We start from the raw sequence: 23918 nt of genomic DNA on the forward strand, positions 1-23918 counted from the left end.
TGTTCCTTCCACCCAGAGCGGGGCAGTAGGAAGGGCGCATGTGAATCTAAGCAGATACAATCATCAGAAATGCTATTACGGTAAGTAATGCGTGTCTTCTGATGCTTGTTAATCTGCTTAGAATCACATGCTGTGCATAGACTAGCGAGCAGTACCCCGAGTTGGGGGTGGGTTGTGAGAAGGAACAGTAGAGAAAAGATGTCTTAGTACTGCTTGTCCCACCTGAGAATCAGACCTAGAATGAGTGTCTAGGCAATAGTGTTTTGTAAAGGTGTGTACAGAACTCCAGGTTGCCGCTTTGCAAATGGACTCAAGAGGAACATTTGCAATTAATGGTATGGATGCCCCAGTGCCTCTAGTAGAATGTGCTCTAGGCTTGAAGGGCAGTTCTCTTCGCAAGAGTGTAACATAGTGTGATGCATTTGACAATCCACCTTGAGATAGCCGATTCAGAGTCAGGATCCCCTTCTCTACCAGCTGCCACTGAAACGAAGAATTGTTTAGTCTCTTAGTGGTTTAGTTTTCTCCAGGTAAAACATGACTGCCCTGCACACGTCTAGTGTGTGAAGGCTTCTTTCGGCCATGTTAGTAGGTTCTGGAAGAAAGTGGGTAGTTCGATTGACTGGTTCACATGGAACTTTGAGATGAATTTAGGCGCAAACCTGGGATGTGTGCGCAGAACTACCTTATCTTTGTGGACTGTAACAAAGGGGTCTAAAACAGAAAGCCTGTAGTTCGCTAACCCTTCTGATAGAAGTGATAGCCACTAGGAAGGCTGTCTTATAAGTCAGGTCTTTCAGACTTGCTTTATGCATAGGCTCGAAGGGAGCTCCCATGAGCCTGGTTAAAACCACATTCAGATCCCATCCATGGGCTGGGTGAGAGATGGGAGGATAAATCCTCTTAACTCCTTCCATAAAGGCTTTAATCACTGGTATCTTCCAACACAATACCTTTTGCTGTGATGTGGTGTAGGTTGACAAAGCAGCCAGATGAACCCTTAGGGAATTAAAGACTAACCCAGAGTCCAGCAGGTGGGTTAGATACAACACAATGTGTGAGGATGAACAATCGATAGGATTGACACCGTTGGAATTGCACCAGATTACGAAACGTTTCCACTTGCTAGCATAGCAATAACGTGTATTAGGTTTCCTCGCTTCCCCGAGTATGTACATGCACCTCTGAGGGAGTAGCAAGTGTTCAAACGCTATGATCTCAGGAGCCAGGCTGCTAAATTCAGGGTTTGGGGGCACAGGTGTAGGGTTTTCCCCGTCCCGAGACAACATGTTGTACGGCAGGGCAGCTTGACTGGTGGGGGGAGGGACATTTCCATCAGGTGAGTGAACCAGGATTGGCGGGCCAACATAGGGGCCACTAGTATCATGGTAACTGGTTCCTGGTGCATCTTGTGCGCTATCTTGTTGAGGAGGGGAGTCGGGGGGGGGGGTTCTTGGAGGGGGAAGCGTAGACAAATTTCCCCGACCAAGTTATCCAGAGACCGTTCCTCTTGGACCGGTTCTGGGGGTACCTGGAGTAGTAGTCTTGGCATTGGGCGTTCTAAGTTCTATAGAGGCCTTGTAAATGGTCGAAGTTTCGGAATCCAAAATGTCGACGCGTGTATTTTGGGGACTAGCGCCCTTATTAATTTTTGTTTGCCCAGTCATGCGCTGTTGCGGATGCGGGGAAGGCTTTGGATCCACACGATCCAAGAGAACCATCGAACTTTTCGATGGACCCGTTGGCGCTTTCGCCTTTTTCGATGAAGTCAGCAAAGACGTTGTGTGTTTAGTGCAATGTTTATGTACGCCCTTGTAGCCGGGTGCAGTCCCTGTAGCAAGACCAGAGTCGAGCCTGAAAGGGTCGGGGATGGGCGTGGTGGACCTAGAAGTGTCCACCTCAAGGTCTATAACATCCCCATTGGACGTTTGGTCATCCGAAAGTACCCCCGTCACTTTCGGCTGGTGTTGCGGTAGGGGAGGATCCACGCTTGACATGGGCATGCGGCCCAACGCTTTACACGGCGATCCTTAAGTGTTTTAGGCTTAAGGAGCCTGCACGCCAAACACCGCTTTTCGTCGTGCTCTAGGGGGAGACAAGCGTTACAAGTCCTGTGCTCGTCCTTCCAAGGATATCTGACCCTACACTTGGGGCAGAATCTAAAAGGAGTCCTTTCCATAGCCAAAGGGAAGGATCACCAGACTGAAAGGGAAAGAAGTGGAAAGGAGGAAAGACATAACAATATGGCCACCCCGAACCCACTCTCCCTACTGTGTAGGTCGGCCAGAGATCCCGACCACGTGGAAATCTGGCCGCCGGATCTTAGGCGCCGAGACCACAGCCGTAGACTATTCCTCCGTAGTCTTCGAAGATGTTCTTATTAGGCAAAGTGACTTAACGGGGCATAAACCGATTAAATTCGGTAAAGATAAACAATGTCTCTAGTAAGAGCTCTGCTGTAGGGGGCCAGTTATCTGGGCGGAAAAAAACAATCTGAGGGACCTCGGTGCGTGAGCGATTTTGGGTACTACACACGTCACTATAGGGATAGTGTTACAGACACGCCTATGCCGACGTCCCCTTTCAGTCACCGAAAGACAAGATGCAGTTACCACTGGATGTGGATGTCGGACCATATGCACAGCATGTGATTCTAAGCAGAACAACAAGCATCAGAAACTTGGATTTTCAATGCGGTTTTTGAGCTGGGAGACATGTCTATCACAGGGATAATTTAGAGGTGACAAGGTCTCTAAACCTGTCATAAAACTGTAGTACAAGCTTATACCAAAGGTTGGGTTTCCTATACATGTAGTCAGTTGTGTGTAGTGGTCCCATAGGGTACTGCATACAAACTTTGCCTAACTGGGCCAGACTCCACGGCCGGTTCAATCTTGTTTCGACGTCAAAGAGCCGCCATCGGGGCCCTGCGATGACATCCACCTCCAGACTTGGCGCAGCCCCTGTAGGTCTCGTGGGCCGATGAGCGGGAGGGCTGACAGTAGGACGAGGCACCTCCTCCAAATCTTTTAGAGGAACCTTGGGATTTCCCTCCAGAAGTCCGAAAGGACGGCCGTCGTTTAAGCGTGCCCAAGGCACGAGCAGTCTCAGTGTCCACTTTGATGGCCTGGAGAGACTCGTCCACAGTCTTTCCAAACAAATTGTCCCCTTCGAAAGACATGTCGAACACCCTCGACTGAACAAATTGGTGGCCCTCAGCCAGCCTCGCCGAAGAAGGCAAACGCTGTTGCCCATTTGGCAGAATCCCTATCAGCAATGTCTGTGGCCACTGTAACGGTGTGATCCGAAGCCACCTCGCCTTCCTGCAGTATCTCCAATGCTTCAGCCCTCTTGGGGGCCATCTTGAACCACAGTTCCCTGTCGTAACCGCCACAATGGTGAGGGCGTTGGCGGCCTTGATGGTAGTCGCCGACGTGATCACTCTTCGCCCCATAGCATCCAACTTCCTCCCCTCACCGTCTGGCAAGTGGGGGGGGGGCGTAGGCCGCCAACGAGGATGAGCCGAGACTTCTTGCCCACTGCCCGAAACCACAGAGTCTGGAGACGGCTGGGACCGTAAGCACTTGGGCGCAGAGTCTGGCACTTTTTATTTCTTCTTGCAGCAATCCCTCTTCGCAGGAGCCGACGAAGGATTCTTCATTCTTCACAACACCTCGTACCAAATGTCAACCAATAACGGGATAGCACATCTTCCTCTTCGCCTCCCGATGCTGGTACAGGAACTCTTTCTTCTCCTCCGGGACGAGCTGGAACAGTTCTGAGGCCCTGGATATCATGCCGTGAAACGAGCCAATCTTGTTGGGCGTCGACTATCTGGCCGGCAGAGACGGGAGACACCCTCAGGCTGCCGTCGTCACCCGTGCCTGTTGTCGCTGTGTCCCGTTCCGTGTCATCCCTCGGGGGCGGAGGGAGGTGAGGGGTGAAGAGGTGGGGGGGTGAACTCTCCTCCTCTTGGGTGGTGGTTCCTCCGATGGCCTCAGGGCTGCCAGCGCAATGGGCATCCTTGTCCGGATTTGGGAGCACAGGGTACGCAGAGCCGTCAGAATGTCTGCTGAGATATCCCCAGGAGGCTGCTAGGGTGGAGGTGAAGGGGACCGGGGCGTTTGCAGCTTAGACTGGTCCGCTCCGTCGGTCTCCTCATTGTCACCTTCGTTGGGATCCCTCCTGTGGAGCCTGCTCTCTACACATCTCCCCTCCTGGAGGAGCGGGAGGCTGGTGAGCTCTTCCTCTGAGGAAATGTCCGTACCCTGGAGGACTACCGTGCCCCCCCTTTCTCTGCAATCAAGGGGGATGGTTTCAGTGAAATGATGGGCAGCATCTTTTCATTGGGCTGGAAGGACTCACCCGACCCCCTCCTGGCAGGCAGGGATACTCTTGCCTTCGGGACCATGCCCTGCAAATCCGCCCTGGCAGACTTCGCGTGGGACGCCGCTACCACGTCGATGGACATGTGTGCCTTCGTCTGATGCACCTGGGGCTTCTCAGTCTTGGCCGAGTCCACAGCCTTCATTTTAGGGGGAGGGTCGGGCCCCCAAACCCCCCTTCGCCTTCTCCGTCGGGCCGGTCTGGGCCTTCTGAAAAAAAGCTTACCCGGATGGTCAGAAGAACTTGAGCATTTGCTCCTACTCTAAGGTGCTGAAGATGCTGAACTTGCCCTGGTTGCCAAGGAGCCCGCCGCAACAGCGCTTCCGGAAGCAATGGATTCACGGTGCTCAGGCTTATGTTGGGCCCCCACGGGAGAGGCACCCTCAAAGGTCTTAGAAGACCGCTCAGCTTTCTTCTGGGCAGGGGATGCATGCTGCTGGGACTCACCCAGAGCAGGGGCCTTGGCCTACAGCCACTCGTTGAGGCGCTTGCGTCAGTCGGCTCGCTTGCATGGCACCATATCCTGACAAGCCACGCAGTCATCCTCCACATGCATCTGGTCTGAATGCAGGCAGTAGAGGGACAGGGAATATCCATTGTCTGAAAAGACGTTCCGTAAATTGCAGCCAGGGCAAAACTTGGAGAGGCGCCGAGCACTTCTCCGCCATGACATGCGGTGTAGGCCTCGAAGAAGCTTCTGGAATCCACTAAGAAGAAACTCAACGAAAATCTGCCCTTGAGGGGCGCTGAAGAATCCGAAAACGGGTCCCTGTTAAAGGAAGGTTGATCGGTGGAGCTTGAAGCTCGATTGACCGAAGAGAGAGCAAAACTCTTAAGAAAACTGCAAAACGCAGTAAAAGCTCAAGAGCTATAGCACAAGGACTCCCAACACTTGAACGTGTAGTACAAATCGGAAGATGGCTGCCAGAGGAGCAGCTTAGGTAGAGGGCAGTCATTGGCTGGGGGGGGCAGTATGACCCAGAGGCCAGTGATTGGTTTTTAGGGGAAAGACATTTCAGAACTGAAACTGATTTTTGCTTTACCGAGGATTCCCCGCCTGATGACAGGTAATATTCATGAGCATGTGAATCCATGCCAGGCCCTATGCTGGAGAACACAGTCAACTCCATTCTTAGGCTTTCACAATTTGATTGATAGTCTGCTGCGCGAGAGGACCCATCTGAATCTCCGTGAAATCTACAAACAAGAGCCAGGAAGCAACGTCAACACCACACCTCCCCCACCCCCCTCCATCCTCGCTCATCTCCTCACTACTAAAATCTTCCATCCTTACACTGCCGACACCCCTGGTTAATGTTTGGACTTGCTAACCTGCCCAGTCCATAGCAATCACAAACAGTACCAACCACAAACAGGTGTTCATATCGGCACACAGGAAATGGGTACTTCCGACCTGCAGCCATCAACCCCACAGGATTCTGCACCTGCCTTCCCGCTAATTGAAGAACACACACTGCTCTAGTTTCTTACACAGCTATGCGCAGGGAGGCCAACATTAGCAGAATGGCACTATTTAAGACCACTTTACATTACCATCCCAAGATCCATCCACCACCCTGCAACCCCCCACAGTCAGACTAGTTACCACAGCCAATCTTCCAGACCCCTGCCATCACCTGACTCATGATCCCATCTCCCACTGCTCCAAGCACTACCTTCCCAGTACTCATCTGCCGCTATTCCCTCCTGCTCTTTTTGGCTGAAAATGTTGCCAAATTACTGTTGCCCCCTTCATCCCCATGTTCCGAGCTTTTCTGCTCCTGGATTCTCAGCACTCGAAAATCTTGCTCCTTGAAATACTGAACACCAAGGTTTTCCTGAAAAGATGCATCCTTGCAATAGAATGTCCATCAACAATGCACAGTGCCATCATCCCTCTGCCATGATCCTTCAACCCACGTCTACCATGCACACTTCTGATACTTTAAATATTGTAAAGTGTCTTTCATGTTACCCCAGGAATGACAGGTTGTTTTTTTTATGTACCCACCTTACCACTGACGAGATTATGGTTACTTCCTAAAAATCCTTGCTTGTCAATTACAAAATCGCCAGCCATTGGACTGCTCTTGTAAAATGTGTTGAAGCACTAGTCTTCTCCTATAAATAAATAGAAACACACCTGAAAGTACATAGCACTCTAACCTCACCTTAACGCCTCAAACTTAACCATTAATAAGCTTTCTAAACCCACCATCTAGATGCACATATCAGTACCACATCTGGAGGAAAGCGCCTGCAGTGAGATACCTCAGGGTATCCTCACACCGGCTCCCCTTGGAGCCTCTTCTCAGGTGGCCAGGGAAAGGCCATCGCTTTCGGATCCTGACCCTGGGGATTGGGGAGAGGATATCCTCAGTCGATACGTTATCCCCATTTTCCTTGTGAGAAACACCTTTCACCCTCCACCCCCTTCCATAGTACTGAGACAAGGAAGAGGAGACTAGGAGAAGTGCACAACTACATGTCATTTCACCACTCTAGTAGTAAGATGAGGAAGAATCTGGCAGACTGTTGCAAGGGTCAGTCATGTCCAGAGTGCCTCACTAATTGGCAGGCAACTGGGACTGTGGACTCACACCGGCAACCTGTCAAATGGTTGCAGGTGCAAAAAGGTGGAGCCAACAAGTGGGGAGGAGGGACCAGCAGACGAGAAGCCGGGCCAAGCAGTGTGGGCCAGAAGGGAGAAACCTTTGCAGAAGGAGACGGCCAAGTTGGGTCCCAGGACACTGGCAAGCACCCCAAGACGCTGTGGAGCCGCGGCCGAGAGAGAGGGTCACAGAGGTGGCCGCATCACTGGTTGGGTGTCTGCAGCAGGAGCAGCAGGCAAGGAAGAGATCCCCAAGCTGCAAGTTACTGGCAGCATCTGCAGGAAGCCAATGGAGCTGTCGGCAACCCACAGAGAAAATGTGAAGTGCGATCAGGGGTCGCAATCTGAAGAAAAGGTGTCGGCAGAGCAGAAGCAGAGAAGAGCAGCCGCCAAGAGGAGACACCAGAGACAGAGCACTTGAATTGGGGCACTCCTGAGGGCTGTTTGGAAGCCAAAATAAATGCTGAACGGATGTGCAAGATGCAGTAAACCCAAAGAAAGGGTTGTGAGGAATAATATGGACAAGAGGAACTGTGAGCAACCGAATAAAAAATCCAAATAATTGAATACCGAACTAAATGAAAGCTTTGACAAAGCTATGAACAGATGTGCAATGAAGTATATGCATAGCATATTGAAAGCAAATAACTAAATAATGCAGGATTCCTGGTTGCGTAACCTGAAATGGTGTAGTCCGACAACTGTGCCTAGACCGGGGGTATCCTATTATGTGAAAGGCAAAGAATTATACAGAGAACAAAAGCAAATGGAATGATTGCTGAAGCGAATCAGAACAAAGTAATCTGTATGAACTGTCAAGAAACCAGAAGGAGCGTAAAGTTAACCTGGAACAGTTTTTGAATATTGAGATATTGAAACCAAGTACAAGTTGGAAAGCTGAAGTCTTGGGGAAGGGAACCCCGAGACATTTTGGAACAGTCTTGAACTTGGGAAAGGGAAATGGAAAAGTAAGCCAGGATCTGGAAGGTCAGAACTTTATTTGGAACACTATGGCCCTCATTCGTATGGTGTTAAGGAAAAAAAGTGCTGTAGCAGCGTACTGGCACCCTTTCTGGAACGCCAAACTACAATGATACCGGTAGGGGCCACGAATCCCAGGTAGGCCTGACCTGCCGGGAGTTCAGTCCTTTACTGGCACAGTTGTCACGGAAGCACCGGCACCATAAGCAACAGTGCCGGTGCTTCCATATCCCCATTTCCCATGGAAAATGGTGACTAACCCTTACCGTCGCCGCTTGTGATATCCCGGGTGTTACGTTGTTGGCGTCAATCTGCTGGTAGCACCGGTCGTTTACCGCCAAACTCTTAATGAGGCCCTATGTGTGTTTGTTACTGACATCCCTGCACATTATTTAGCTTTAGCTGTGAGGAAGTATGGGTTTTGGACAGAGAGACTTGAATCAGACTTTCCTTAGTTTCTTTGCGCAGGGAAAGCCCCCTTACCATAGGGCAAGTTAGGCCTCCAACCATCCTGACTTATAAACCACTTTTGTTTGAACTTTGAATCCATTATCCGTGTCTTGCTTCATGATGCCATAACACTTCACAGTACAATTCTAGCGCCATCAATCATAAGACCTACCTTATTTTGCTTAATTCCAAGATACCTATCCAAAAGCACCGACAGTATTGCGTGAGGCAAGCATTAGAAAACAAAACAGTAATAAAAACCTCCATTTTGCAAATGTTAGACGACTAAATTTGATATACAGAATTAAACACAAGAAAGACTTACCTGGGTCCCAATACTCCAGTAGAACCAACCCACATAAGAAGGATGCCTGAACCAAGAGTAAACGCCGGATGTTACGAGTATATGTGTATTTGATTTCTCATTCTGTACAATATGATTGAAGTTTGAACCAGCAGTAAGCATTGCAGCTTTCCTTAGAGATTCCCCAATCAACACCATTACTAATCCAATTGCAGCAAGCCATGTTATTCGCTTCATTTCTGTAAACAAAAACAGTCAGAATTGGAGTGCAGCTGAAAATATACTTGCATCAGTCCATGCCTGTAACAATATGTGAGCCTTCCGATTAGGCAAGTGTAATCTATAAATCTAAGTCTAGAAAAAACAAGCATTTCTCATGTTTCCCAAAACATACAGTAACGTATTTGTATGCTATGCCTTAAATTGTGATGTATACGATATTTCACCATAGATGCATTACCTAGAACTGAAGAGTCCAGAATAGCGCACAGAATACTTTTTTCTTGCACAAACTAGATGCATGCAAATCTTGCAGTCTCCCTTCTGGAGCCAAAAAAAATGAAACATGCAATACCTGGGCCTTGTGACGAGAGTGATGTTGGCCTACCTGGTGAGAGACACTGCATTAAGCACATTATTTTAACTGCTCAGCTTAAAACTGGGCCCAACACTTCAGTCCTCCATACCGTCCTTCTACCAGAGCCTCTCATAGAACCTTACTCACTGGGCTTTTTTCCTGATAAATGGGGGTAGCAGCTTTGTTTCACGGTACACTGAGCAGAAAGGAACCGGACTCAAGGGGGCTGGAAAGTTCACTCCTGGTTTCCAAACACAACTTGTTCCAAAATGTGAACATGAACTGCTTCATGCTTTAAAAATGGTTTCACAATTCATACATTACACCTTCAGAAAACTCACATACAAGTTTCAGCTGATTTGCAGGTCAGTTTTCAGATGCTCTTAATGTACACAAACGGTGCCAACAGGCATTTGGGAGTTTCACAGTTCTTACATTAAGCAATTGCAATCTGAAAAATCACATGAAATTGGAGGCCTAACCAATGTCCGTTTTCACGAGATTTCATTGCGTAATGTACGACCAGCTCATACGCCTCTTTGTACAGTTTGTGCACATTAACCCAAGTACAAACTGCCTGGTACAAACGCGCAACAAAGTTAGATTTACTTTAATGTGAGCTTTCATACATATAGTAGGTATAGAATTCATGAACAGAATAAAGTAAAATGTTATATTTAAAGCATGCGTACCTGTGTGAGAAACATTTCCTATACTATGCGATGCGATGAATCTCAGGGCATCCTCACTTCTTTCCCCAATATATCCTCCCTGCAAGTAGCCAGGGAAGGGGGTCTCTTTCAGATCCAGACCCTGGGGGTGGATATGCGAGGGAGGATCACCTGGGAGGAGACTTGGGGAGTGGTGAAGGGGCACTTAAATGTTCTCCAGGTTTGTATGCGATATTACTAATCCCTTCCCTATTTTGCCAGAAAACTATCTCCCAATGCATACCACTACGGTATTAAGACGAGGAAGAGCCCACATAGAAACATACATCCATCTTTTATTAACTCAGACATACACAAACACCACTTTGGTACTGGGACGAGGAAGAGGGATGCCGAGTACCAAGACTGTTGTGAAATTGAAGAATATTGCCTGCACCCGAGGCCAAAGGATCAGTATAAACAGCAGGCTAGAGAGATCACCTATGAAATGCTTCCAGGAGAAGCCAGAGGTAAAGGCAATGAGATGCGATACTGAAGCGCAGAGGAGCAGCAGCGCGCCATAGGGAACCAGGCTGCACCTCACTGAGGAGGTCCAACGAGGCCGAAACATGTCTGGGGTTGCTTGGTTTTCTGTGCGGAGGGGACCTGGCCTAGCAGTTCGGGCTGGGCTGCTACCATTGGTGGCAGCAGCTGACTGATTTGCACATGGCTGGACCCCTTTTGCAATGGCGCAGACGGGCAAAAAAAAACAGTGGTGTGGAAGGTTGCCCAGAGCAATTGCCTGTGGTTCAGATTCATTCGAAACCTTCCACCCATCACTTTTGTGGTCACAGAAGCGGATTGTGGCAGGTGTTCTTGGAAGGTCTCTGATGGCAGGGTTGGCCTGCCAACCTCGTGGAGTCAAGAGAACTCCCTCTCTGGTAACCCAAGTCAGCAGAGACCCTGGAAGAAAGGCGTGCCCATTCGGAGGCAGAGACAGCCACACACAGCCGACCGAAGTGGAGGACAGCACACGGAGACAGTGTACCCAGTGAGTCAAAACAGGCTGAATGACTTCTGGATGCTGTGGTGCCAGCTGTGTGGTGAATGCAGGTCGGAGCGCTCTGAACAAGGGTGCAAATTCCCAATAGGAGGGGGAATTGCAGTCGCTTTATTTAATGTGACTGATTTGAAATTTTGAATACCGAATGAAAAGAGTAAAAATGATTGAAAGTGGTGAAAAGCGTTCCTGGATACAAAGAACTGAAATATGTAAACTAAAGAATATAAGGAACAGTGAATTGTAGAATCTGAGCAAAACTAGCATTGGCATGAGCCATAAGGCAAAAAGGAACTATAAATTGAATGCTGAAGCAGGGTCAAAGCTATGAGAAAGTTTGATAATCCAACAAGTGAATTGTGGAAAGTGTTAGGCAAGATTGTATGTAGTAACCCTGTGGGAGACTACACCAGCCTTGTCCTCTTGGCAATAGGTAACCCAACCTTTGGTATAGGCCTGTACTACACAAATTGGTAGTGGTTACTGAGCAGCCAGGGTCATCTCAAGAGGGATCAATGTGAGATGTGGGGTTGTAACAGATTCACAGCGATAGGTATTCAAATAACACTTCTATCCAAGGTTTCTTGAGAAGTGAGCAATATACAGCACTTATAATACACTTCAAAACAACACACTCCTTTAGTTCAATAAAGCAAGTAGATTCCCGTTTGGGATGGCACACAGACACCTACACCATGTGGTGACTTCAATAGTTAGGACATAAATACATCACATTTTACACCTAAATGGTAATGCTGAAGTTGTGACAAAAAGGACAAGGTCCAGGAAGGCAACAATGGTTAACCAGTTTCTCAAACAGGTAAGAACTATAGAATCCCCCAATGCAATGTAGGTTAACTCTTTCCCAGGTATACAAGGAATAGTATGTATGACTTTGTGGAGGGACAGTTAAAGGAATAGTTGGTTCAGAAATATTATTGGCCATAAAGATGGCCAATAATAAAACAAATAACTAAAATATATATATTTTTTAAGTCCTTATGCAAAATCGAGCAAATGAAGCTCAAACTTTAAAATTGCAAGCACTAGGGGGCATCCATTTTGTGGCTTTTGCTTCATTGGTGCCGGACTCAGAGGACGGGGACCAGAGACTACAGGCAGGAAAGCTGTAGCTGCACCTCAGTAAGTGCCATTTTATTTTCTAGAGGAGCCCGGAAAACTTGGGAATAAAACCACAGATTTTAAAACGTTGCATTTATGTTTGCGGTAGCCCTCTGGGCTCCAAGCTGAAGCTACTGCAAACATAAATACAATGTTGTTGTGTTTCAAAAACGCTGCGGTTTTTCTTTCTAAGTTTCTCGCGCTCCTCCAAGCCGGAGGAGCCTGAGAAACTTAGAAAGAAAAACCACAGCGTTTTTGAAACACAACCGCGTTGTGTTTCTGCCTGCCGTGGCTATCACTTTGGGTCTCTGGTGCTCCCCCAGGGGGGAGCAACTCTGCAAAAGGCAGCAAATGCAAGTCTCAACTGAGAGTAAGAAAACTACACAGTTCCTTGAGTCTGAAGAAAAAGTTGCAGCTGGCTTCTGTTCCTGTTGTAGTTCCTGCAGATCCTGTTGTTCCTGGGCCTCAAATCGTGGGGACAAGGGGGAGGACGTCCGGGGACTCCTGCACTATGATTCGAAGGTTGGCGGCAGCAATGGCACAGTTCAGGTCAGCGGCACTTCGCGGCTTCAGCTACTAACACCACCACCGTTCTTGGACACCTTGGGGACTTTCCTTGCTTCTGCGGTCCAGCACTCTGAGGTGGCTCAGGCTTGGTTAGTCCTGCTTCGAGGGAGTCTAGAGGATCTTCCTGGAGCTCAGGTCCGGCTTAAAGGCGAAGCACACAATTCTGGCGTCTGTCCCCTGGCACTCGGTTCCTGCAGCAGCAAAGACGTACAGCCAGAAGAGAGAGGGGTTCCAGTCGAGTTAGTCTTGGGGATGATTAATCCCACCAACCAAAGGGGAGACGTTGTCCTTGCAGGGCTTCTCTAGTGTATAAGACATTCTGAGCTTCAGCAATGCAGCAAGGCTTCACCGGGCAAACCAACGATCCAGGGGGTTACAGCAAGCGTTTCTTCTTCCGTTCTTTCGTCCAGTGGTCGACTGCCTTCCTTGCAAAAGAAACGCCTTTAGTACAAGTTTCTCCCATTTATTTGCAGCCTGTCACTCACACAGCAGGGTGGCTGTCCTGCAAGGACAGCCAGCCAATCACCTTTGGATGCATTTCTGTAACCAAGGAGACTAAGCACAGGGAGTTTCAGGAACCTCCCTCGCTTCCAGCCCTGCAAGACACACTGGAGCCAGAGGCGGGCTTCAGCAGTGAACGCAGCCAAAGGCCAAACGAACGAAGGGACCAAACCTGGTTTGGAGCGCAGAGTAAATCTCAAGAAGGACCTTTCCAACAAGAAATGGCGAAAAAAGAAGACCGGGGCCATTTTGACAAAGTGGGCACCCATGGGTGCTATACTGCAGCTGCGAACACAGCCCACGGTAAAAACACACAATGGTAGGAAAACGTAAGCTGCTGCCACCAATCATTAATTGTAGAAAGGGTAACAAAAAAAGTTAGAGAAGGTAGACAAAGGGGATACTAAGTAACCCCCCCAGCACAGATGGGGTGTGCTTGTTCTACAAATTAACAAAGGTAAGTAAGGAACAAGTTACTTACCTGTACCTGTTCTCCAGCATGGGTCTGGCAGGGATTCACATGCTCATGAATATTCCCCATCGTCAGGCTGGGCATCCTCGGTAAAGAAAAAATCTGTTTCACTTACGTACTGTCTTTCTCCTAATAACCAATCACAGGTCTCTGGGTCACATTGCCCCCAGCCAATGACTGCCCTCTACCTAAGCCCCTCTGGCAGCCATCTTCAGATTTGGTAGAACGTAAAGTGGCAGTAGGACCAATAGAGGAGCCGCAGAGGGGTAGGCGGGAGGGTTCGCATGTGAATCCATGCCAGACCCATGCTGGAGAACAGTTAAGTAACTTGTTCCTTCTCCAGCATGGGGTCTGTCATGGATTCACATGCTCATGAATAAAGAATACATAGCAGTACACACATGCACAACCACAGGAGGTGGCAAGGCTCAACATTGAGCATCTCAACATTAAGCATCTCTTACCTCCTCACCAGCTCACCTTCAAGCTAACAGGTTGGGCAGCACTGCATGGCCAACTTTGGATTCCTCCCTGGAATCCCTGTCGACGCAGTATAACTTCGTGAAGGTGTGCGTCGACCTCCACATAGCAACCCTGCAGATGTCAAACAGGGGCACACCAGACAGGAACGCTGTAGTTGCAGCGATCAAACTGGTCGAATGGGCCCTCGGACAGCCAGGCAACGGTCGGTTTGCCAACCGGTGACAATGGGTGATGCAGCCGGGGAGCCACCTGGAAATGGAAGCCTTGGAGATGGCTTTCCCATGGTTCACAGGGCCAAAGTTCACAAACAGTTGCAACGTCTTCCGGAAACTCATGCGGTCCACATAGAACTTCAGCGCTCTAGCCACATCCAGCGAATGCAAAGTCCTCTCAGCCGGCCACGAAGTAACCTGGAAGAATACAAGTCCGACAGCACCTTGGGCATGAAGGAAGGGTGCGTCCGCAGCAATGTCGTGGAATGTCAAATAAGGTGGTTTACAAGAGGGCCTGGAGCTCTCCCACTCGTGTGTATGTGATGGCCACAAGAAAAGCTGTTTTCCACGACAAAAATTTCAGTGGCGACGAATGCATAAGCTCGAATGGAGGACCCATGAGCCTAGTAAGCACCACATCGAGCTCCCACTCCGGGGCCGGAGCCTTCACTGGCGGGAACAAGAGAAATAGTCCTTAGACAAACTCCTTGACCAATTGATGCAACCATAGGGATGATCGTCCAGGAGATCTGGTGTAGCGGGAGATAGCCGCCAGATGAACTTTGATGGAAGCATGGGCCAGTACTGCCTTGGCCAACAACAAATACGGTAGCACCTGCGGAGCAGTGACTCGTAGGGGGGAGGGGGTGAGGGGGTCGATCTTCGAGTACGGAACCAAACGGTGAGTAGATAAGCTCTGGCCTTGGAAAGCACCTCCTTACAATGCGCTCGGAGATCGAAGCCCCCAAACTCTAGTGCTGCAGGAGCCAGGCCATCAGGTTCAGCGATCCTGGGTGGTGGTGCAGAATCGTGCCTCGTTCCCTGGCAAGAAGATCTGCGACCACCAGAAGCTTGACTGGGGGGGACGCCGACATGTCCAGAAGGTCCGGGTACCATATCTGTCTCGGTCCCGCCGGTGCACTGAGTATCATCCTGCACTGGGACAGTCTGAGTTGATTGACTAGTCGAAGAAGCAACAGCAACGGAGGGAACGCATACAAAAACAAGCCGTCCCAGGGGAAAGACCATGCGTCCCCCATGCTGCCCGGCTGGGGAAACCTGCTGGCGAACCTCTGACACTTGGTGTTCGCTACCATCGCAAACAGATCGATCTGGGGATTGCCCCATCGGCGGAACAGGTGATCCATTTGGTTTTGCCGAAGTTCACACTCGTGGCAAGAGCGCAGCTCCCTGCTGAGAGTGTCTGCGATGGTGTACTTCACTCCTGCCAGATGAAACGGGACGAGTAACATCCCCTGGGCTACGGCCCAATGCCATAGGTCCTGCGCCTCTTTGGAGAGTGCCGGGGATCTGGTGCCCACCCTGCTTCCTGATGTAGAACACTGTGGTGGTGTTGTCCGTGAAGACCCGTACCACCTTGCACTTGAGGGACGGAAGGAAGGACTTGAGGGCCCAAAACACTGCCCGCAGCTCCAACACGATGTGCAACATCTTCTCCTAGGTAGCCACAGGCCTCTTGCGTGCAGACTTCCGGTGTGAGCAGCCCAACCTTCCAGTGAGGCGTCCATCGCGACCATCTCCTGGTATGGTTGGGTCTGGAAATCTGCCACCATGACTACCCACATTCGTATCACTCGATGTAAGCTCTCGTCAAGCTTTATCTTGTCCTGGAAGCTTCCTGACACTTCGATCCAACGCCCATCGAGGAACTCCTGTAGTGGACGCATACGCAGCCTGCATAGTCGGATGAGGTAAACGCATGATGACATCATGCCGAGCAGAGACTTGATGGATCTCACCGTGGCAACCTTTAGGGCCAACAGCCGTTGCACCTTGCCCAAAATGGCAGCTATCCTTTCCTCCGATGGAGACGCCAGGCACAACACTGTGGGATCCCAGAAACTGCGCATCCTGCGACGGAGTCAAGCAGAACTTTGCATAGTTCACCGAGAACCCCAGATCCGTTAGGAGTTGGACGATCCTCGCCGTGTGTTCGACTGCGATGTCCTTTGAGCTTGCCCGGATGAGCAAGTCGTCCAGGTAAGGTACACGTGGATCCCTCGTGGACACGCCGGCACCAGGCACTTGGTGAAAAGGCTTGGTGCCGACTTCAATCTGACTTCATGGGCCTTGAACAGGTAATCTTGCACTTGAACCACGAAGCGCAGGAACTTGCGGTGGCCCTTGTGTATGCGGATGTGAAAATAGGCATCTTCCGAGTCCAGCAACAATAGAAAATCCCCCTCTTCTAGCTGTCCTAGCACGTGCTGAAGAGTCACCATCCGGAACTTTTTTCGGGACTTGATGAACATATTCAGACGGCAGAGGTCTATGATGGGCTTCCAACCGCCGGTCTTCTTTTTGACGAGGAAGTAATGAGAGTACACTCGGAGCCCCAGAGCCTCTTTGGGATGAGCTCTATCGCACCCTTTTTTAGCATGGCTCGCACCTCCACCAGAAGCTGAAGGACTTGGTTTTCCTGCCGGGCCACTGGTGGTATAAGGGACACTTCCGTTGGAACTCCAGGGTGTGTCCGTGGGCTAGAGTGTCCAGCACCCAACGTAGAGATGGTCTTCCACACGCTGATGAAGTTCGCCAGCCGGCCTGCCACTGGGGAGCACGGGTGGGCCACCCCTCTCCCCTTGTGCAAGGTCTTCCCCAACAAATTGTCCCATGTCAAACACCTTCGACTGAACATCCTGGTGACAATTTGTGGCCCTCAGCCAGCCCTGCCGACTATGGCAAATGCTGTTGCCCATTTGGCAGAACCCTGTGTCGGCGATGTCAGTGGCCACTGTAATGGCGTGGTCCGATGCCACCTCTCCATGTAGGTTCTCCAAAGCTTCCGCCCTATTGTCGGGCGGAAGTCCAGGATGGGAGAGATCTTGAACCAAAGCTCCCTGTCGTAATGTGCCACAATGGCGAGGGCGCTGCAGACGTGATAACTTCGCCCCATGGCATCCAACTTCTTCCCCTCACTGTGCGGGGTTTGGGGAGGGGAGGAGTGCGGGGGGGCTGGAGGAGGCCACCGAAGCAGAGGAGCCTGAAGATTTCTTCTTGGCTGCTGCCGAAACCACAAAGTCTGGAGACGGTTGGGGCCGCAAGCACTTGGGCGAAGAGTCCGGCACCCTGTATTTCTTCTCATAGCAGTCCCTCATCGCTGGGGGCCGAGGAAGGGTTCTTCATGAGGGACAACCCCTCGTCCCAAATGTCATCCAAGAGCAGGATCGAAAGTACGGTCTTCCTCTTCGCCTCATGGCGCTGGTATAGGAAGCCCTCCTCTTCTCAGAGACAAGCTGGAATAGATCTGAGGCCCTGGAGATCATGGCGAGGAATGAGCCTATCTCGCCGGGCGGTGAAGATCTGGGGGGTGGAGACCCCTCCCAGCCTGCCGTCGTCCATGCCAGTACCAGTCGTCGCTGTGTCAGGATCCATCTCATCCCTTCGAGGGGCTGTGGGGGAGGCGAAGGGTGGCAAGGAGACAGAGGGCGAACTCTCCTCTTCTTGGATGGTAGTTCCCCTGATGGTACCAGTGCCGCGGGAGAGGCTGTCGGCGCAAGAGGCATCCTCGTCTGGATCTCCGAGCATAGGGTATGCAGAGCAGCGAGAATGTCCACCGAGTTATCTCCAGGTGGTTGCCGAGGAGGCTGTGGCGACAGAGGAGAGGGCGTTTGCGGCTTAGGCTGCTCCTCCAAGCCCTCAACGCCCTGTTGCTCCTAGTTTGTCTCGTCGTCACCTTAATCTACCTGGTCAGGATCCTTCCCCTAGGGCCTGCTCTCGACGCATCGTTCCTCCTGGAAGGTCTGAGGTTGGTAAACTCCTCCTCCGAGGAGGTATCCGTGCCCTGGAGGGCTACCATGCCCCCCATTCTCTACAACCAATGAAGACAGCTTTGGTGAAATGAGGCATCTTCTCTGGTGTCATTTCGATGGGCTGAAAAGAGGACTCACTCCTGGCAGGCAGGGATACTCTGGTTGTTAGGAGAAAGATAGTTCAGAAGTGAAACTGATTTTTTCATTACAGAGGATTCCCAGCCTGACGGGGAATATTCATGAGCATGTGAATCCATGCCAGACCCCATGCTGGAGAAAGTCTATTTCACTTTACTACTCTTGGAAACAGTAATTTATCCAAGAGAAGATATTTATACCTTTGAAAAATCCAAATGACTTCTCTGTGCCACTGGACTGAAGGTGCTGTGTGTCACAATGTAAAAAGATGCCTATGGAAAACCAAAAGAAACAGGCTTCAAATCACATAAAAATACGAGAGTGGGGGAAAAGAGTCTTACTCTTGCCAGGATACAAATTTAAAGTCCAGCAAAAGGGGGTCTCTAAGGTAGAAGGGAATTAGCACATTTCTGAATTCTCCCTGACAAAAAGGCTTCAAGAGTAGAAGTCCAATACCACTGTTGAGCTGAAGCAGTGGCTGTGTAACTGTGGAAGAGAAGCCAATAAGGTGTGTTGGTCTAGGCGCAGTTGTCGGACCACAGAGTCCACCCATTACAGGCAATGCAACCAAGTACCCCCAACTAAACAAAAGCCACTTACTCATCTATACGTTTGTGACTGAAGGTCAAGAAAAGCTTGTATATTGTGAACTAAGTTCTGAACTTTGGATATTCATGAAAGACACAGAAACCTGAAAGCTGGGAAGTATCCTGAGGAATTGTGTTTTGAAAACAGTGAGACTTGAAAGCTTGGGGAAGGGAAGCCCTTTTCCGACCAAAAGCTGGAAGAAGCTCTGAACATTTGTTTCAACACTTATTTGACGTGAACATCTCTACATGTTTTGAACATGTAGATGTGAGCGCAAGTATAGGTTTTGGACACATATGTTTACTTTGGACTTCCGGGCACAGACTACAATTAGTTTCCGTTAGGAAGGGAAATCCCAACTTAACATAGGGCAAGTTGGCCATTTCCAAACCTTGTGATTTCAATAAAGGTTTGCAGCCCAAACTTTCCTCAGTTGCCAGTGTCTATTTCCTGATGCCTTCACACCATCTACACAAATAACACTCCTACGACCAGCATATAGGCTGTATCCCCTCTGGCGGTGATAGGCAGGACGGAGGCAGAGGACTGGGTTGGTGGCTCCTGGCAGCAGAGCATGGCGGTGCAGGAGGTTCCTGAAGGCCGGGCAGTGCTGTCTCAGATGGAGGGGCAGCGGTTTACAGGAACTTGCGGATTGCGGCGCATGCAGGGGGACATCCAACTTGTCAGCAATGCACATGCAGAGAGTTGATTCCGCGCATGCGCAAAAGAGCGTTTCCCATCGCTCTGGCAACAGGTACACTCCAGTCTCGTTCGGGTGCCCAAGGGTAATTAAACGACTGGCACAAACGCTTGTATCTTCTTATCACTTCTAGGCATACGTTCGCTTTCTCTGGCTTGTTCCTGTGCCCACACGGTCTCCTGTTCTTTCCTGGTCTATCTTGTGTCTTGCCAGCCTGGAGCTGCATGCCGGGTTCTTAACCGCCTGCAACTTTGTTCATGTCTGCCTCGTCTGAATTGGACTCCTAACTAACTACCAGCATGGTCACCTCAGATCTTCCTGAAAACTCTGGGCTTCCCCGTTAGTGTTTGCATTGTCTCTCCACCACACAAATTAGGGAAGTCCCAGGTGTTGCATAGGGAGATTCTCCCCCCAGCCCCCCCAACCTCCCCAAAACAGACACACACACACACACTCTCCCCCCTATGGTTTTCACCATTTACTGTGAGGATACTCAGGATTGTCTTCTTGCAGTCACCTGTTTCTAATGGCACCTTCCAGCTCAAAATAGCTTTGTGGGACATAAACATGGAACCGACTCATCTGTTATCAGGAACAAAAAGGTGAAGCGGATTTAACAATACGCCACAACCTATGTCACATGCTCCTGCCACATGTGCTCTTACGACACATGCTCCAACGAAACCCTATTACCACACACTGAAACATGCACTCCGATGACAGGTACAGCAAGAACTACGACACCCCTGTGACAAGTGCTCCTCTGAAAAACGCTACTGCGACATGCGCTCCTACAACACAACCTCTTACCACACACTCCAACAACCAGCTCTTAGAACACAGGCTCCTATGACCCACTTTCCTCCAACATATGCTACATGTGCGCCTGCAACAGTTACAATAAAGTCCCACAAGTGCTCCTACAACATTGCTCTGCAATGGCACATACTCCTAGGACCTAAAACAAGGTAGGGCCCTGGACTAGTGCCTCCCTCCACCGGAATGAAAAATCAAGAAAAAACAGTGTTTGTATAATACACAGTGCATTCATGAAAATATATGTAGGTCTGAGACAGAACACATGACCTTTGACAGTTTAAATTGTCATGTCCTTGGCCTTAAGAAAATATAGAAGTAAGGTGTGAATATTGAAAATGGCCAGAGGAAAGGTATTGAGGCGGTCAGTCCAGACCGATGTCTGTAACAAGAAAAGTGAATTAGTTATTGGTGTAATATTTTTGCTTTAAGCTCGAGTCACTTTTACTAACCCCATCACTTATTTGTGTGAAAAATACCCCACCGAGAGTGGATGTGATACTGTTATTCAGTGCTATAGAGTTTTTAAACTTTTGTATACAATAAAGTGTTTATTTTTTTACATTAAACCATAGAGCACGGAAATGTTCCTGCAGGCAGAACATATTTTTAATTGAGTATGACTGAGCGGGAATGATGATAGCTAACTAGTCAGTCAAGAGAAACACATGAGTCCCCACATGCTTTTGGGAGACATGCTCGATATATGGGATACATTACTCACCGTAATTGTATTTCTGATGCTTGTATCTGCTTAGATTCACATGCTGTGCATAGGCCGACATCTAGTGGAAGCTGCAGAGTATTACAGTTTGTTTTTCGAAACTCGAAAATGGGCGTCGACACAGGGTGTGCCAGTAATACTATCCCTAGTGTGACGTCTCTGTACCCATGATCCCTCACGCTGTAGGACCCTCGGATTGTATTTTTTCTGACATGAAGAGAAGCGCGAGTACAGATAATCCAAGCAGATAAAAAGAAAGGTAAGACTACAAGCATCCATGCGCCTTCTCTCAGAGGGGAGGAAGGGTGGGTCGCATGTGAATCTAAGCAGATACAAGCATCAGAAATACGATTACGGTGAGTAATGTATCCCTTCTGAGGCTTGTGGAATCTGCTTAGATCACATGCTGTGCATAGATTAGCAAGCAGTACCTGAAGGAGGTGGGATGTGAGAAGGGTCATGAGCAAATAAATGTCTTAGAACCGCTTGTCCCACTTGGGTATCTGTCTTGGAATGGGTGTCAATGCAGTAGTGCTGAGTAAAAGTGTGAATAGAGCTCCAAGTAGCTGCTTTGCGAATGGTGTCAAGGGGTACATTTGCAATGAAAGCCAGAGTGGCCCCAATGCCTCTTGTAGAGTGGGCTCTTGGTGTGAAAGGCATAGTTTTTTTCAGAAAGGGAGTAACAGCTGGATACAGTTAATAATCCACTTAGAGATGGCACCTTTAGAGACGCGATCCCCCTCTCTGCCTGTAGCTACGGAGACAAACAGTTGGTCTGTTTTCCTTAGCGGTCTGGACTGGTTTACATAGTAGAGGACCGCCCTACGCACATCTAGGGTGTGTAGTTTCACCTCAACCGAGCTCTGTGGGTCTTGGAAGAAAGCCGGAAGCTTGATGGACTGGTTCATGTGGAATTTAGAAATAAACTTAGGTTAGAACCTAAGGTGTGTGCGGAAAACCAGTTTATCTTTATGAAATGTAAAGAAAGGATCTTGCACTGAGAGCCTGATTTTCACTGTCCCTTCTTATAGATGTAATAGCTACTAAGAAGGCCGTTTTATAAGTAAGATGTTTGAGACTGCTTTTATGCATGGGCTCGAAAGGGGGGGCCCCATGAGCTTAGATAGCACCACATTAAGGTCCCATCCTGGAGGTGGGTTTGAAATAGGAGGGTGAAGTCTCTTTACTCCTTCCATGAAGGCTTTAACTACTGGTACTTTCCACCACAACACCTTGTTATGGGAGGTGGTGTATGCTGACAGAGCTGCCAGGTGTACCTTTAGTGAGTTAAAAACCAGTCCTGTATCCAGCAGGTGGAGCACGTATGTGACAATTGTTGAAGGAGTGCAATCAACCGGTTTGATATGCTTATTTTGACACCAGATAACGAATCTTTTCAATTTGTCAAAGTAGCAGTGCCTCGTGTTTGGCTTCCTAGATTCTTTTAGGATGTCCATACATCTCTGTGGTAAATTGAGATGTCCAAACTCTGACCTCAGGAGCCATGCTGCCAGGTTCAATGATTTGGGTTGAGGATGCACCCTGTGCCCTTGGTGCTGGGACAGTAGGTTGTACCAGCCTGGGAGTCTGATGGGTTCGCACACTGCTAGTCTGCGTAGGTGTGGGAACCACGGTTGTCTGGCCCACATGGGAGCAACTAGGACGAGCGTCATCAATTCTCTGTTCATCTTGTTGACCACCTTCCCGATGAGGGGAGTTGGTGGAAAAGCGTACGCAAACATCCCTGACCAGTTCATCCACAGGGCGTTCCCCTGGGAGTCTGGTTGAGTGAACCTGGATGCGAATCCTGGGCATTGTCTGTTTTCGCTTGTGGCAAATAGGTCTATAGTTGGGGAACTCCACTGAGAGAAGATATCTTCTACGATTTCTCTGTGTAGACACCATTCGTGTTCCTCTGGAAGGGAGTCTCTGCTCAAAGCATCCGCCACAGAATTGAGATCCCCTGGAACATGTTGAGATGACAGGAAGATGTTCCGTCTGAGTGCCCATATCCACATTTTCTGGGCAAGCTTGGACAGATTTGGCGAACGAGTCACCCCTTGCTTGTTCAGGTAAAACATGGCTGTAGTGCTGTCCGTCCGGATCTGCACTGACAGATTCTGCAGGTAGGGCTCGAACGCTTGAAGCGCTCTGAATACCGCCAGAAGCTCTAGTAGGTTGATATGATTCCTGGCCACTGAGTGAGATCAGAGACCCTGAGCTGTGTGGTGGAGATAGTGAGCTCCCCACCCTGTCAGGCATGCATCGGTTGTGACTACACCGCCTGTATTTCGGGATCGTAAAAGGGTTTCCCCTTGGACACATTTTCTCTTGTCCACCAGTGAAGGCGAAACAACCACTAGATCGTCCCACTGACCACTTGCCTGAGACCACTGTTTCGCCAACCATTCCTGCATGGGACGCATGCGCGTGTGGGGGACCAGGTAAATACATGACGTCATCATGCCCAGCAAACGCATTGCTTTGCGTACCGTTATCTGGCAACCGGCCTGATAATGCGGAATTTGCAGTAGTATATTCCGAATTCTTTCCTCTGATGGAAAGGCCAACCCCTCTTGAGTGTCTAGGATAGCTCCTGGAAACTGTTTGGAGGTGCTTGGCACCAGACTTGACTTCTCGTTTATTGAGAAACCCAATTCGAAGAGGTCGTCGATCGTCCTTTGAATGTTTGTTCTGCAAATTACTGGGGTCTCCCCCGTGATGAGCCAGTCTTCCAGGTAAGGGTACACTGGGATTGCCTCCCTGCGTAGGTGTGCTGCCGCCACCGCCAGTACCTTGGTGA

General features: G+C 49.5%; 1 protein-coding gene across 1 annotated transcript in view; it reads right to left on the bottom strand.

The window, feature by feature from the left end:
• The window catches only part of ICMT (isoprenylcysteine carboxyl methyltransferase), a 196104-nt gene that overhangs the window by 48740 nt on the left and 123446 nt on the right, over nucleotides 1-23918 (bottom strand). The window contains exon 4 of the mRNA XM_069610289.1: nucleotides 8754-8971. Coding sequence (XP_069466390.1) covers nucleotides 8754-8971 — 218 coding nt within the window. The remainder of the gene's footprint in view (nucleotides 1-8753; nucleotides 8972-23918) is intronic.

Source organism: Ambystoma mexicanum, chromosome 8 (assembly GCF_040938575.1).
Source record: "Ambystoma mexicanum isolate Mex_15411 chromosome 8, UKY_AmexF1_1, whole genome shotgun sequence".
Lineage (NCBI taxonomy): Eukaryota > Metazoa > Chordata > Amphibia > Caudata > Ambystomatidae > Ambystoma > Ambystoma mexicanum.